Consider the following 17,080-nt stretch of genomic DNA (forward strand, 5'->3'; position numbering starts at 1 on the left):
TCATCACTCTTTTTCGACCACAGCGTCTATTCTCAACCTTTCCCAAGACTGACATAACAGTGTACGAAGACCAAAAAAACTTTATTCAATATATAAGCATTAGTTTGTCAGAATAGGCGTAAGAAACTTAGAAGATTTTCCTCACTTTTCCCTTTCATAATGCGAAAGGAGCTGACAGTATGACGTAATCGGAAAATGTTGCAGACGCATGACTAAAGGTTTAAACGTACTTTCAGATCAGTAATGTAACCACTGCCTTTTCTTAACTTCAGACTTATGCCTTAGTTTAATTTAGGCTGTTACGGATAACTTTTCAGTAGAAAAAAACCCATAACATTTTAATAGCACGTTTTGTGTTTTGAATCCAAGATCTCATAATCCGCGGCCTTGTAACGAGCCACCAGATCAACAAGAAATATAAGCTATTTAGTAAAGCTAACCTTTAACGTATCACTGATGGAGAAAGTTATCTCAATGTAAGTATTAGTATTCTACTATGCTATCATTTGCAATTGTTAGAAAGTAAGACACATTGGCGAAGTTTGACCCTGATTTTTGCAATGCCCATGATTATGTGCGGTGATGACCACTCGATCAATCCATTACTCGCCAGCCTATCTTCCTATTTATTAAATAAAAAACTATAGCGTAAGTAATAATATAATTCATTGATGATATTTGCTAATCGAACAATGCATACGAGTGCAATCCCATTCCTAACTCAGATAGTGCCAAGTTACAGTGACCAAAAAAGTGCTGCCACAAGTTTAATGTATTAACTTATGTGTATGTATGTAGCATCGGAACTCCGGAACACATAATTTGATTTTGATATAGTTTTTTCCACTTGAAGGGTGATTTGATCGAGTACTTTATAAGCTATGATTAACGAAAATCTGTTTATCTGTCGTGTTGTATATTCGACAGATAACCTATTATATCTTTGATTTAATAAAAATAAATAAATCTGTTTTGATTCTGTAAACGCCACTCTTATGAGTTAAATTATGAAATTGACAATGCTCAAATTTATACGTATCCTTGCTATTCATTATAGACTTAAGCTTTGAAATAAATCTAGTTATAACTTATAACGGATTTGAATCGCGTATATTAATTATTTTTAACATCCCGACGTTTCGAGCACTTTACAGCGTTCGTGGTCACATCTACCAGTGACCACGAATGTATATATCCGTTATAAGTAGTTTTATTTCAATGTGTAATAATCGCGAAAATTTAAGACAACATTATAGATTTAAGCTTAATTTAAAATATGTACGTATGGTAATAACTCATTAATCATATTATAACATCAAGTTGACGGACACTGGTGAAATGATTAGTTCAACTCGTGTATTATAGTAAACTACTTCAGATAAACGACTGCTATCAGTCACGTATTGAGATAAATCATTAGTGCGTTGACATTAGGCCCGTCGAGAGTGAGCAATGTATGACCTGACATGGCTTAAAAAGCCATAGTGACTTATCTAAAATCTCTTATATAAGGTTTTTGGGCAACTTTTAATTAATTTTCACGTCACGTTTAGAAAATCAAATTTGTCTCCGACTACGTTGCTCCAGTTGTATAGAGCGATATATTAGTAACAAAACGTACAACACATATTTTAATATTTTCTATATATTTAAAACCGTATAACTATAGAGCAAAATGAGATGAGAGAGATGTTTCATATCAACCCGATTAACAGTTATTGCGCATAATGGAAAAAAAACAAAGCATATATTCTTATTATATCATCATGAGAGACACGTGTTTTCATTGCTGAAACTATTTTTTTAAATGACAACTTAGAATAAGTATTTTTTTATTGTATAGGTTGGCGGACGAGCATATGGGCCACCTGATGGTAAGTGGTCACCATTACCCATGCTGAAAGAAATATTAACTATTCCTAGCTATTTATGGCGTATTGACGATTTACGTCAATACGCCACTAACCTTGGGAACTCTTAATAATGTCCCTTGTGCCTGTAGTTACACTGGCTCACTCACCCTTCAAACCGAAACAGAACAATACTGAGTACTGTTGTTTGGCGGTAGAATAACTGACTAACTGGGTGGTACCTATCCAGACAGGCTTGCACAAAGCCCTACCGCCAAGTAAGTATAAAAAGTTCTTGTCGATAACACTTTAAAACATTTCGTTATTTAAACTGCCTGATCGTTTGAATTTGTATAGTTTAAAACATGCTTCATACGAGACAATAATGACATTGATTACACTGATGTTTTAAACGGCAGTTAATTTGTGAATAATGTTTTTTTTAGCTACTATAACAATTAACTTGAGGCGAGAGTGACCACTTATCTCGTATCTCCAATCACTGGTGGATTCAACAGCAAGCTGAGTAGACTTCAACTTGGGTCGGCAAATTTGTGGGCGGGAAATTTAAGGACCAATTTATTTTTTATCTTTGTGGCAACTGAGAGAACACGAATATCTCATTTAGTTTAAAGAAGGACTTTTCAAGACACCTATGACTTTACATTCGTGTCAAAAAAAACATTTTTAATAGCTAATGTGTTTTCTTTAAATTTAGATTTTTCCCATTGTCGATGATCATCAGATTATCAATAGAACTAGGAACGTTTTTTTGAAAATTCCTATAACTTTATTTGAAGGCTTTAAGTACCTATCGATTGTATGAGTTATATTAGTATGTTTTTGTTTACAACATTGATACGCGGTCAGTCAAACTGACCACCTGTTGGTAACTCGTAACGTGACTGGATACAAAACCAGTTGCGATATCAACCCCTGCTATATTCGCCAATTAAACCTGAATATCCCAAAAGATTCGACAGATGTCGCTTTATGTAAGCAAAGGGGTAGTTTTCGAGTTGCGAATCAACGAAAACTTTGCCGCTAGATGTCGTTTTGCCAAAAACGAACATTTCTAAATCGCGATGGCTAAATTTTCGCGCAAATGATGACCTTCCTCCGAGGATCGTCTGTGAGTTGCTCAGTTCAACATCAACACGTACGTGTAGATGAAATGCCAGTCGCAATGATGACAGTGGGGCAACAACGATGGCCAGAACGTGAGATGGACGATGGCACAGCCGTCAGTCTTCGATGATCGTTCACCTCTTACCGTGATTCGGTTCTGGTTTGAGGTGATGTTGCCGTCTGAGCGACTTTTTTAACCCCTTTTAAATAACTTATACGACACTAGTAGCGTGTTTATGACACGAGGTAATGAATATTCATATAAATTGTCCGTCCTATACAGCAAAGACTCTATTCAACTCGATTCGTCAGCTGTACTTTTATTTAACAACAAGTATGGTGCGACGTTATAACTCGTTTTAATTTCTAACTTTAATATATAGTTTAGTTAGGTGAAATAGAATTACAGTGTAAACTCTTTATGACGATAAATTCTCTATAAAGTAGAAGTAAGTACGACTTGGTTGGTTACAAAAAATGTCACACAAATCGGACTATATGTGTAAAAATAATTTATAAGCATATTTTATCTATTTCGATTAAGATTCGATTGATTTACTTCTTTTTTTTTTGTTCACTCCATATAACGATAACTCTATAACGACAAAAATTGCTCCTTTGAAATTCGTTATATTCAAATTACAGTGTAAACTCACTGTAATTTGAATTAGCTCTTTAATTCGTACAGTGTTAATTCTACTAACATATAACGATCGTGAAACGTTTAATTCATCCAAAATTACTGTAAGGTTCTGAATGATTTTTATAATATTTCAAATACATAAACGACTTGAAAATATTTCATATCACAAAAAGTTACATGCAAAAAGTTTTAATTCAAACAAAAACTATAACCCTACCAACCGTTTTTATATGACATTGTAAACGTATCCCAACAAACATTTTAAAGGTCGCCACAACGTGCCACCAACAACTTTTGGTTCTATAAGCTGGTCGCCATTACGCCGCTATAACGTCGACATCACCAAGAAAAGGCCCATTTTATACGACTTAGTGTCCTATAAGAGTCATGTAGTGGTCGCATAAGTTACTTTTTGGTCGCATAGTGGTCACATAGTGGTCGTATAGACGTCGTGCGGCAGACTTATAGTGTTTATTACCGCTGCTTTACGACATTTGATCGAATAGCAGTATCCAACACGCTTCTTATCTGACTATATTTGTTGTCAAATTGACTGGATAAAATATTAATTGTAAATTGAATTTGAAAGCTGTCACGAACAAACTTCATTGATATTGAACATTATTTTTTATTTATTCATCAATGTGTTTACTTCCAAACTCAAGTTCACGGAATATTGATCTGATGGGAAATTAATTTGATCGAGTATAATGCGCTAGTTTTAACTATGTAATGAACGGGCTAGTGTAATTCATTAAATAAATAATATTTTATTGAGATTTTTTAAAGTAAGTTATAAAAATTACCTTTACACGACTTAAAGTGCAGGAAAAGACTTTTATACAACTTCTAAACGACGTTTCAATTTATGTCATTATTGGATTTGTAAATATTCCGCCATAGAAGACGAAATTAGAGTTCAGTATTTAAAACCTTGCTATTTTAAATAACTATATATATATATATATATATATATATATATATATATATATATATATATATATATATAATATTTTTTGGAAAAAATATTTTATTTATACTATCACGAAGCATATCATTTTCATGGGCTTCATTTGTGCTATCATAATCGGAACTATCACTAATACACAATCTAGCTTTCTTCCACACTCCCCGTTCAAAATCAACCACCTTTTGTTTTTCTCGTGCCAGGAGTACCAGCTTGACACACCACGCCACGAGAAGAAGTGACGGGAGTCCCACAATACGGTGTCAAACTCAAACTCAAACTCAAATATCTTTATTCAATATAGAAGCATTACACTTTCTTATTGATGGTCAATTGAAACACTACCACCGGTTCGGAAAGAAAATACTCTGACCTGAGAAGAACCGGCGAAAGAAACTCAGCGGGAAATTGAAATAAAAAAAAATGTATTTAAAAATCAAAACCGTACTAAATATTATTATTTCAACTAAAATTATATAAGTATATTTAAAAAATCATGACAACTGTTATAGAACCACTAAATGCACTTTCTGCGCTTCGATTAATATTACGTTGCTTAGAACTCTCTAAATTTTGTACGGAACCATCTCCAATTGATCGACAGGTAACTTGTCGCGTACTTATATTCGATGTTAATACAATTGGAGTTAAGAAATGATGCATAATTTTTTTTAACTTTCCTCTTAAAGTGGCCACTTTTTACATATTTGCCCAGCTTTTTCTATCCATTTCAACTATGTAATATTATTTTTACAAAGATGCAAATGAATGGTGGTGTATGTAATATTTAGTGTATTTTAAAACTCTTATAGGACATTCAGTCGTATAAATGTCGTGAAAAAGTCATATTGACTTAAATTCGTATAGGAGTTTTATAAGTCACTCTAATACGACTATAAGCGGTATAAAAGTCGCAAAGACGTTTCTACTGCCACAACGCTAGTTACACGACTAAATACTGTGTAATAGTCGTATAAAACAGTCGTATAGACGTTTCTACGACGTTTTTACACGACTATAAGTCGAATAAACTATAGGCGGCACTAAGTCGAATAAAAGAATAAAACGACTTCTATACAACGCTTATACAATTACTAGTTGCGTAATTTCTTCTTATACGACTAAAATGTTTGTTGGGATGTAGCATTAAATAGTTATTTTAATCAGGTTTTCAATCAACATAATGTGTTCTAGCCAGCGTGTCGTTATGTACGTAAAACCTTCTACGCCGGATCAAGGTCATTGACATGTATTTATTATACACACCACCCAGAGCACTAACTCTCACCAAAATCAGTATCGTGCTCTCCATAGTGCAATAATAATTACAAAGCAACAACAGATATTAACTAATATAAAAATAGAAATAGAAATATTTCCCACAAACCACACAAACAAATATCACAATTACATAATTTTGCAAAGACATAAACATTAAACATACATACATATAATTTTTTTTTTTACTAATAAAATGAAGCAGCAGCTTTAAACATATTATTTTAAATTTACATTATTATAATCATATATACTGAATATTTAATCACCTAGTGTAACGGAATAAGATGCCTATTGCATAATATTTCCATATTGCTTTAAAAAGAACTTTTAATAAATTAATCTTTTTAATGTAACTTCGATTGGCATACTATATTTTACGTCACACAAACTCTTAATAAAAAAAAACTATAATGATACTAGGAATTGGCGTATGACCTTCAACGTTCTATTTTAAAAACATTAACGTAAAAACACACACACACACATAAGACTGCCAGGAAACTCATTATACTCACAAGTATGACTTTAAGTCAGTCTAGAACACCACTACATTGACAGATATCATCACAAACAATTTTCTCTGTCGTCCTCACAGACGCTTTCAGAATACATTTAAATGGAACTTTAAAATTGAGCCATTTCTTAGTTAAAACTAGTAGTAACCCGCGACTTCGCTCGCGTTTAAGGGGCCAACACCCTTGTTAAGCAAAAAAGTAAAAGTAAAGTAACAGCCTGTACATTTCCCACTGCTGAGATAAGGCCTCCTCTTCCATTAAGGAGAGGGTTTGGAACATATTCCACAACGCTGTTCCAATGCGGGTTGGTGGAATGCACATGTGACAGAATTTCGATGAAATTAGACACATGCAGGTTTCCTCACGATATTTTCCTTCACCGCCGAGCACGAGATGAATTATAACACACAAATTAAGTACATACTCGTACATATATATAGTGGTGCTTGCCTGGGTTTGAACACGCAATCATCGGTTAAGATGCACGCGTTCTAATCACTGGGCCATATCAGCTCTCAGGAAAAAAGTAGTAAACTATATCGTTCCTTAGACTTTATGAATGCTTCCCACCAAATTTCATCAAATTCAGTTCGTCGGTTTGGTTGTGAAAGAGCGACAGAGACACAAACAGAGTTTTTTTTTTTTTAATAATATATAAATAAATGAGTCAATATCACATTACTCTGATCCCAATGTAAGTAGCTAATGCACTTGTGTTATGGAAAATCAGAAGTAACGACGGTACTACAAACACCCAGACCCAAGACAACATAGAAAACTAATGATAATCTACATCGTCTCAGCTGGGAATCGAACCCAGGACCTCGGAGTGGCGTAACCATGAAAACCGGTGTAAACACCACTCGACCACGGAGGTCGTCGTTACATTTATATAAAACAAGAGAAGACAAACAAAAGCGACACTCACGACTTCGCCCTCGTCATCATCACCGATTTTCTCCCTCCTCACCCTCAGAGGCTCGACGACGAGCTGGCTGTTGTCGTTCAATATCACAGCCGTCTCGCCATTCACATCGAGGAACTCTATCTTGAGAGGTTCTGATGTGATGATCACTTTGTGGCCTTGCTCGTTGGCCAGTACCAGCTTACCGTTGGAGTTCGATACCAATTTCAATCTGAAATATAATAAGACTATTAGACCAGCACTTAGATTAATATATAAATGTCGCAACATCAGATAATTAAATATGCACTTTGATTGTAATGAATTCGTTAAGATTTGATTCTGTATGGCCAGTTCTAGATCTTTGTCATGTTAGAAAAACAAGCTTATGTGCTTAATTTGTGTTTTTAATTCGCCTCAAGTTTTGAGGGTAGCTGCATGCATCAAATTCTGCCACTTATGAATCCACCAACAAGCGTTGGGAGCAGCGAGTGAGGTGGAATAAGTTCCTAAATTTCTCCTCATAGGGAATTAAGCCTTAGCCCAGCAGTGAGAGATTTACAGGCTGTTACTATAATATGCGACTATAACTAATCGGCGCGTAATCTTCCCTAGATGATTATACCATATTTTTTTTAATATTCAGTTATTCATTCCCACCTTTTTCCTCATTTTTGTGCGCCTTTAGTTACTTAAAAATTAAGTTACTTTAAATAGACACATTTTATTGAAAATTTAAATTCTCAAATATTTTTCCCTGAATTAAAACGAAACAATTTATCTTGTAAGTTAATCTAAAAATGTAATGTTTATCCTTTTAAGGTCTCAGTCGCGCAACTAGTTGTAGATGTTGATATTTCCATGTATTATCATTAGACCTTTGTGACACTTTTACATGTAACAATGAAATTGAACTAAAATAATACTTCGATAATACAGTTAGGACAACATGTTAATCCAGAATTGTAATAATTAAGTGATCAGATAGTTTTTGATTAAATCTGCATGATCATGAGAAATCAGGCAAGTAAGGTAGCTTCGAGTAACAGGGTGGAGAAAGGGAGGATGTTTGCAATTGGAGATTCAGTAAAAATCAATAAAATTATAAATGAAATAGTAAATTAACAGCTTGATAGTTTCGACCAGCAAGGCTAGAGCCTCTTCTACATTTGAAGAGAAGTTTTATAGGTTATCTTGTGATGATTCTGCAAAGCGGCAGTTTCACATCTGACACATTCAGTTTTCCTTCACTGATAAGCATTTGCATGCATTATAAACACACAATTAAGCAGTTGGAAATAAGTTTGCCTATGCTTTAAACCCAAGTTCACTATCACTGGGCCATTTCAGTATATAAACAATACCTTACCAATACACAATCAATAGTACTGTAATATGTAAGTAAAAAAAGCTTACCCATCTCCAGTAGGTTCCCCACCCAACGCTAGTTCTGGTCGGTACCGAGGGTACAATGGATTTGCTTCATCTAATTCTACCCGGAATGTACTATCCGCCAAAGCTGTCAGTTTCAATGCGTAATGCCACTGGAACAATGTTTCTAATAGAGCTTTTCATCCTATTTACTACATTATCAATATTTTTTTATATGTTTAGGAAACTCATTTTAAAACACTATAGTTACAAGACATTTGATAGACTATTATAGCCACAGGATGAATAAGTATTTCATCGAAATTGTTTTATGAAATAAGATATATTAATAAAGATCCATTTAAACTAAATTATTATATTATTATTATTATTCTTTGCATGTTAGTATAAAATTTGCTCCTGCTTAATTTATCTTCGCCCAATAGGCGAAGATAAATTAATTTAGTCAATGAAGTAAATGAAGTTATCAAATTAAAAGGTGATCAATAATTGAATTTAGATTGGGCGATAGACCTGTTTACACATAAAGGCGTGCCCCACCACATTAAATTATTACCAGTGTGCTTTAGAGACCGGTGAGAATGTGCATGAGGACTTCAAGTAACAATGGCAAAAAATATGAATTAGATTACATTTGTTATTTCACTAAAAATATATAAATTAACAAAGAGCTAATGTTCATGTGTGAATAGATGTACATGGATTGGGCAAAATGGACAAATATGTTTGATATATAGTTAATTTGTATCAAGCTGTTCTAAAATTTCTCATACAAAATTAACAATTAATTTTTATCATGTTTTATGATAAATTTTTGAAAGATTTTTAACAATATATTAAGCATAGCAATTTGGCTGTTTCAAATTCTGAACAATTTTCATTGTTATTATATCACATATCTAATAAAAATAACAAAGATTGCCACTTTAAATATATAGCAAATGAATTAATGTAACAATATATTCAGTTGAATTTAGGAATTAATAACATGAGTCACTAAAACCAATCTAAAGTACTTCAAAATATATGCTTTCTATTTTTTATTAAAATATTTATAATAACTTACCAAAACATTTTTCTTTTCTCCTTCAATGTCCACGGTTACGACCTCAGCCGAAAGAACATTTCCATGCACAATAACTGTGTCTAAATTTAGAGAATACTGAGATTTTTCTGGTTTGAAAGGCCGAAGGCGCTTACAAAATCCTGACTGTTCACATGTCTTGAAATTATTTCTATCAACGCATAAAGTACTGCTTATTGTTAAGACCAGAAGAAGACAGAGTGCCTTCATCCTAAAAAAAAGTATTATTTACACGTTAAATTTGATAATAATGCCACACGAAGACCGGTCTTTGATGTGGTAAAGTTACATTGAATTATAAGGCATACCTGACGTCAATTATATATATTCTTTTTTTAAATTTGTTTTAATATTCTTGCGATTCTTTTTCACAATAACATTGCACTGTGGAGGTGAAACTGTATTAGTTATAGCTAAAAATTGCACTAAACGCACGCCTGCGTTACGTGGAGGAATTTCGTTTGACAATTTTCATATCACAAAAAATTATGTAAGTGTTGCTACTTGAAACATAAATAAATTTTGAGGTGTTAAGTTACTTGTTACTAAAGTCATACCATCGTCAAATTATTATACACAATTATTTTCAAGCTCTTATAATACATTTTATTATAAATATTATTAAGCCTGTATCAAAAATACACTTTTAAATAAAATTAGGAAGTTGGAAAAATAAAACTTGCTTTTTAAATTGTTTTTATTTTTCAATTTTTTGTTTTATATTATATATATTACTTTTTATATTATATATTACTTTGAGCTTAGCAGTTTAGAACTTAAAGTTAAAGCTTTGTTACCTGTGCTCTATGGATTGATATTTTTACGTATATACGTTCGTACGTTTTGTTAAGTTCCTATTTAAAAGTAGTCATTCAGTTATAATTATTTTTTGTTATAAAATAAACTATTTGTATATTTGTACAGACCTGAGTTTTTTGGCATATATAAAGTTGATTTTTTTTTAGTATTGAATATCTTTTTGGCATTATGTATTAAAGTCAATGTCATAATAATATCATAGACAAAATTCTGCAAAATATTAGGAAATGATATTGCTGCCGGTATCCGTTAGTTTGGGAAAATATTTTCCAAGTTTTGTACGAATTACTGCTTGTAGTTTTCAACAACATTGTTTTTATTCAGTGACTAAAATGTCTCAGCAACCAAAGTGGGAAGTTGAAAAATCAAGAATTCTATCTTTATCAGCAGATGATAAAAGGAAATTATATAAATTCGACGATTATATTATTGTTGATAAAGTTGACCCGTGGTCAATATACGTCGTTAAAAACAAGGATGTAGAAACGAAAAAGCATACCAATGAAGATCTTACCGAATTCAGAAAAATTAAAATAGATTCCGCTAAAAATAAAGAATTAAGCGAGAAGGTTTCTATATTCAAAGGCGATATAACTAAATTGGAGGTATTATTAAAAATACGAATCAATTAAAATTGAGTACAGGTGAAAATATTTTATGTATTTTTTATTTCAAGGTCGACGCAATCGTAAATGCTGCTAATTCTCGATTAATTGCTGGTGGTGGTGTTGATGGTGCCATACACCGAGCCGCTGGACCGTTACTACAAGTAAGAGTTTGTTCATATAAAATGTCAATTGAAATAGCTTCAAAAAGTTTTATGTGTGATAAAATTGATGAGACTACCTCCATGGTCGAGTGGAGTGTACACCGGTTTTCATGGGTACGCCACTCTGAGGTCCCGGGTTCGATTCCCGGCCGAGTCAATGTAGATTACCATTAGTTCTCTATGTTGTCTTGGGTCTGGGTGTTTGTAGGACCGTTGTTACTTCTGATTTCCATAACACAAGTGCTTCAGCTACTTACTGTATCATTGTAATGTATGTGATGTTGTCTCATATATGTATTATATTATATTATTATTATATTATTATTATATTATTATTAAAAAGACATTAAGACATACATTACATAGTTCTAAAGATTATGCCATATGATAATGCCCCCTTAATTAGATGTATATACAAGAAAATAGAAAAAAAAAGCAATTTGACGGAATCAATATTTTATTATTATTAATCAGACGGAATTAATTTATAATATATTCAATATTAATTTTCAAATTACAGGCAGAATGCAATACCTTGGGAGGTTGCCCTACGGGTGAAGCAAGAATCACAGGTGGATACAACTTGCCTTGTAAATGTAAGTATTAAATATTGGATATTTATGTTTTTATTTGTAATAAGACTTGGTCTTTTCTATGCAATTCCTTTCAATATCTAAAGAGATTTCAGAATCAAGATTATTTGAATGGGGTATGAGTTTTTTAAATTATTTATAATTAAGTAAATTATCACACTGGAATACCAGATGATAAGTGGCTACCAGCACCTAATATGGAATTAAGCGGGAAACTAAATAATCAAACTGAATAAAAGCATACTAAGAGTACAGAGTACAGAGTGAAAAGCTGATACCAAAATTTATGTACTTTGAAGCATCTATAGTGTTGTTTGTGTTCATAGTTGAATTTCAGTTTATCTTACTAGGTGATGGGCTTTGTCCAAGCTGATCTAGATTGGTAACACCCACCAATCAGATATTCTAATGCCAAACAGCCATGTTTAGTATTATGATTGAGATTGAAGGGTAAGTGACGAATATAACACAACAAATATCAATGGTTGGTCCATCTTGACCTCTTACCACCAGGTAACCCATTTGTCTGTCTCCCTATATTATTAAAAAACAAGATGATTTTTTTTTACAGATGTGATTCATACTGTTGGACCTCAAAATGGGTCAGCACCAAATCTTCAATCTTGTTATGAGAAGAGCCTAGCATTCCAAAATCAATATAAATTGACGTCTATTGCTTTCCCTTGTATATCTACTGGTATATATGGATTTCCTAACCGTCTTGCTGCACACATTGCTTTAAGAACAGCAAGGAAGTTTCTCGAAAATAATAAAGATCTGGATAGAATCATATTCTGTACTTTCATGCCCATTGATGTAGATATCTATGAAACATTGATGCAATTGTACTTTCCCATTTATGAAAAAAACTTGGAAGAATCTTAACAATATGGAGAGTTCTTATAATTATATAAAATAAACCTCATCTCTGGTTTGTTTATGATTTATTATTTATGCAATATATCTATGTTATTCGTACAATTGTTAATAAATGAGTAAATTGAAAAGGTCCATACTGTTTTTTAATTTAAACTTTCCTATAACATTCCAATGTTAAAATAATCATAATTTAACTGCAATTATACGGTAATTTTTACACACTTGGTGGAACTCAAATATGATGTTAAAAAGCGGTTTATTTAATTCAATAGCAACAAAAATGCATGCTTGCATATTTATAAATTATCTATGTGTCATAGATAGAATACAAAATAGTGACATTTGACATATTAAGAAATATTAGATGTCACTTGAAACTGACACACAGAAGAATTGCAAATTATAATTACGTTTTACAATCACTTATTTTAGTTATTCATTATATAAAACCAAACAGTTTAATTACAATTGTCGTATATGGCGTTTGAGGTGCATTAGAACTCATTTTTCCATTTGTTTATAATTGATACTTAGTTATAAGTACGGTAAATAGAAAAGCAGATTTCATTATTTACGTCAAACAAAATATAAACAGATCTGTGTCATTTAAACATTGAAATGTCTGCAACAAGTGCTTTGGAAAATAACGAAGATCTAGAAAATGTTCCGCTGGTCAGGATGGAGGACGTACAACCAGACAGAAGTTCAGAAATGTATATAGTGAATAAAAATGAATTGTTAGAAACTTGTGTTGTTGACGATGCCCATTATGAAGACGTCTGTGTTAATGATGAAGAACTCGAAGAAGACTCGAATATAGGTAGTATGGTGTCTGTACAATCTGAAGAGATTATTGGAGTTGAGGATAATGATAGTCCCGAGCTCATAGTGCCAGAAGTTCTAACTCCTGTGACACGGGAAGTTCCGTTGGTTCGTATATGAATAGGTTTTTCTCATAAATTTGAGGGCTTTATAATATCAGTAAAAATAAAAAAAATGCTCCATATATTTCATACTAGTCATATGTTCATGTATATTACATTTACTATTACCATTTTTCTTCTGTGTTGTATCTAGATTTAGTTTAATTTATCATTGGTAGATCAATTGATATATTTTTCAATGACATGACATTCAATCTAAGGCTAAACTCTAATCTTAGAAAGAATAACGATAAACAAAGCTTAGATATACATATTAATTCCACACAATTTAGATAATAACTCCATAGCCTTATTATATATTATTGCTTCTATATTTATAAATTTATTTTGCTTAACCAAGCTGTAATTGGAATTTCCAAATTTAATGTGCTGCCTATATAAACAACATTTAAAACATAAATTTTATATAAATCCATGATTAATATCATAAATCTAATTGTTGCATCAATTATAAGTTGCTTTTTGCCTTTTTGTGGTGTAATACAACATTTTTATAACCACGCAGTAATTATATAAATAGATTATAAAATAATACAATAAAAAAAAAAAACTTACAATATTAAATCATGTATCAACTTGTATATATCAGTACCCAAAGAATGTATTAATTGAAAAATATTTAGCATTAAATCATTCAAAAATATATTTTACAGACCATAATAGTAGAAAGGGCTGAAGTTAAACAAAATCCGGACAGCTGGCCGACATTAGAAATACTTCCTGGAGGAGTAATCAAACATGCCGAGAAATACGAAGGAGACTTAGCAAGTCTCTATCAAAGCGGAGATATAGAGAATGAAGGCGAAGATCTCATGTATGCATGTGCAAAATGTCCACAAAGATTTAAATTTTTATTTTGTTTGGTCAAGCATGTGAAATGGCATGAGGATCAAAAGAAGAAGGAAAAAGCACCCGATATACATAAAATCAGTAAGTATTTTTATATATTTATAAAGAGAAAACACACTCATACAAAAAAAATAATATGTTGTGTTACTTAATCGCAAGAAAGCGATTAATCTAGAAACCAAAACCTTATTCGTAAGCACTGGTAATCTTGCCATGTCAGAAGATATTTGCAAATTCCATGCAATTTTCTTATAGTTTTCCTATGTTGGTCACACAAACAGTTTTTGATTAATATGCCTATGTTTAAAATAAAACATTATTTGACTGTGCTGCTATAACAACTTAAATTTTCGGGAACAAAGCTTTGTTGATATTCAAAATTTGGTTGTTTCTTTAATATGAAAAGAAAACCATAGATTTAATTACAACATAAATTCAAGGTCAAATATGATTTGTTAATTGTACTGATGCTATCGCAGTAAGCTAAAGACTAGCAAATCTTGAGATTTATGCTTTATTTGCTGGCTATATGTTACTGAGAAAACTGTAAATAAAAAATAGTTTCAGGCAGGTTCTTCTATGGTTAGGATGTTTTGTTTTCTCAACCTGTGGTAGGTTTAACTGAAAGATCTTAGTTTTATGCTTCTTTATTAAAATAAATAAATTTAAATCTATCTTTATTTAGTTGGTCAAGGAATTTGTATCACTTAGATAATAATAACGTGGTTAAATATAACTTATTTTATCTTTATGGTTTTTAAGTTGTCAAGTACTTTATTAAAGAAATTTGTTTATTTTTTTCAGAATCTTCTGAGAAAAATTATATCTGTCTTCACACAAATAAAAGAAAAGTCATATCAAAATTAAAAACAAAGTGTAAGGTACCAAAGAGGTCATAGCTATAGTTACAATATTGAAAAAAAAAACTTACAACTATTTTAGTTTAGTTAAATTTTGATGAGCGTCCAAATAATATTGAGATGTATATTTATAGGCCTTTAATTGTAGTAATTAAATTTATAGATTTACAAAAAGGCATTATTATAATTTTCAAAAGTTTTATGAAATTGGATGTTTAGAAGTTATATGTTTGTTATGACATTATTAAAGTTTTGAGAATCAGATTTTACAACAAATATTTTAGTCAAAAAGTGAAAATTTTAAAGCAACTAAATCGTTTTTATTTCTGTAGTGTAGTATAAGCATTTAATCACAGTAATACAATGATTTGTCGTTTTATAAGGAAACAATAGCACAAGTAATTATTGGAAACTAAAATATTTAAAAATGTTTTTATGTGAAGATATTATCTATTTTCTTTTTTTTAGTTTTATCTATTGCAAAGATATATTATAAAGTATCTTTTTCAGGTATCATTTGTTGAACTGATACATATTTATTTATAGTAGAGAGATATTTTATTTTATTTTTAAATTAAATCATTAAAGAAAATTTAAAGCAGAAGAATTTATAAATTCATATTTAGTTGAATTATTTACTTATACATATATATGTTTTATGTTGCACAAATAAACTAAAATCAACAATATAATAAAATTGCTTAGAGCTTAAAAAGACATTTTGAGGACCTTTTAGAATAAACTTTGATTAATTTAAAATTAAGAAAATGTGCATAAGTATATCTCTCTATTTTATTTAAACAAATAATAATATAAATTTAAATAAGCAATTTGTATTCAAAGATGGAAAATTTAAGTAATTTTTAATGTTACTGTAATAAATATTTGATAGCTTTTTTAAAAAAAATTACGTTTTTGGTTGTTGAGTGTCTGTAGTAAGAGATAGTGTTATAGATAATGTTAGTCTAGCGCCACGAATAACCGCATCATATTATTATAAGGATAATGATTTTAAAAATAGCATTCCAGTGTGAATGATGTGTGGTATGGGCGTAATTGAAGTTATAATTGACAAAATTTCAAACCTGGAATAACAGTTTTGTATGGACATCGAAGAATTTTTATATTTAAGCATAAGTTTCACACATTTAAAATGTTTTTAAATTCTGGAAGGGAGGGTAAAGAATGTATTGATGTTTCTTTTTAAATATTTGATGCGGTTCTATTTGTGAGTGTGTTAAGAAATAATCGCAAGACCTCCCGAACATCGAGCGCTACCAAGAATTACCATACCGTGAGAAATAATCACACCATGCATTCCTTGAAGCTACCACCTGTTGCCAGCGTCGCTGCTTTGTTTCGCAAGACCTCCCGAACATCGAGCGCTACCAAGAATCACCATACCGTGGGGACCATTCAGTGATTTACCGATTTCGTATATAAATATGTAATTCAGACTACAGAACTTCACTTTTTGTTCTAACATCGAACAGACTGTCACGTATATTATAAATTAGAAATAATTAATTGTTAAATTAAATTATTTAAATAAACGTATAAGTTAAATTCGTTCGGTTTCATTCTGCATCCTCAACGGCAGCCC

General features: G+C 31.4%; 3 protein-coding genes across 3 annotated transcripts in view; 2 read left to right on the forward strand and 1 right to left on the reverse strand.

Annotated features, from left to right (window-relative positions):
• LOC124540814 (neutral alpha-glucosidase AB) overlaps positions 1 to 10,243 on the reverse strand; it is a 28,628-nt gene extending 18,385 nt beyond the window's left edge. Inside the window, exons 1-4 of the mRNA XM_047118536.1 lie at positions 10,073 to 10,243; positions 9,747 to 9,975; positions 8,705 to 8,832; positions 7,313 to 7,520 (exon numbers count right to left, since the gene is read on the reverse strand). Coding sequence (XP_046974492.1) covers positions 7,313 to 7,520; positions 8,705 to 8,832; positions 9,747 to 9,974 — 564 coding nt within the window. The 5' untranslated portion in view covers position 9,975; positions 10,073 to 10,243. The remainder of the gene's footprint in view (positions 1 to 7,312; positions 7,521 to 8,704; positions 8,833 to 9,746; positions 9,976 to 10,072) is intronic.
• A 476-nt stretch (positions 10,244 to 10,719) lies between these two features.
• On the forward strand, positions 10,720 to 12,955 carry LOC124540836 (macro domain-containing protein RSc0334-like). The gene is made up of 4 exons (XM_047118562.1): positions 10,720 to 11,188; positions 11,260 to 11,352; positions 11,873 to 11,948; positions 12,517 to 12,955. Exons 1-4 carry the CDS (start codon positions 10,811 to 10,813, stop codon positions 12,828 to 12,830), a joined length of 861 nt encoding a protein of 286 aa, XP_046974518.1. The 5' UTR covers positions 10,720 to 10,810; the 3' UTR covers positions 12,831 to 12,955.
• A 240-nt stretch (positions 12,956 to 13,195) lies between these two features.
• LOC124540627 lies at positions 13,196 to 16,667 on the forward strand. Its single transcript, XM_047118291.1, has 3 exons — positions 13,196 to 13,754; positions 14,422 to 14,698; positions 15,422 to 16,667. Exons 1-3 carry the CDS (start codon positions 13,443 to 13,445, stop codon positions 15,514 to 15,516), a joined length of 684 nt encoding a protein of 227 aa, XP_046974247.1. The 5' UTR covers positions 13,196 to 13,442; the 3' UTR covers positions 15,517 to 16,667.
• Positions 16,668 to 17,080: the final 413 nt, after the last annotated feature.

The sequence above is a fragment of the Vanessa cardui genome, chromosome 26, assembly GCF_905220365.1.
Source record: "Vanessa cardui chromosome 26, ilVanCard2.1, whole genome shotgun sequence".
Classification (NCBI taxonomy): domain Eukaryota; kingdom Metazoa; phylum Arthropoda; class Insecta; order Lepidoptera; family Nymphalidae; genus Vanessa; species Vanessa cardui.

What these genes read in the sequence shown, in the direction of transcription:
- LOC124540836 (XM_047118562.1), top strand. Translation starts at nt 10,811, where the DNA reads ATGATATTGCTGCCGGTATCCGTTAGTTTGGGAAAATATTTTCCAAGT. An exon ending in GCGATATAACTAAATTGGAG is followed by an intron (nt 11,189 to 11,259) that starts GTATTATTAAAA and finishes TTTTATTTCAAG; the next exon opens with GTCGACGCAATCGTAAATGC. An exon ending in CCGCTGGACCGTTACTACAA is followed by an intron (nt 11,353 to 11,872) that starts GTAAGAGTTTGT and finishes TTCAAATTACAG; the next exon opens with GCAGAATGCAATACCTTGGG.
- LOC124540627 (XM_047118291.1), top strand. Translation starts at nt 13,443, where the DNA reads ATGTCTGCAACAAGTGCTTTGGAAAATAACGAAGATCTAGAAAATGTT. An exon ending in TGACACGGGAAGTTCCGTTG is followed by an intron (nt 13,755 to 14,421) that starts GTTCGTATATGA and finishes TATATTTTACAG; the next exon opens with ACCATAATAGTAGAAAGGGC. An exon ending in ACCCGATATACATAAAATCA is followed by an intron (nt 14,699 to 15,421) that starts GTAAGTATTTTT and finishes TATTTTTTTCAG; the next exon opens with AATCTTCTGAGAAAAATTAT.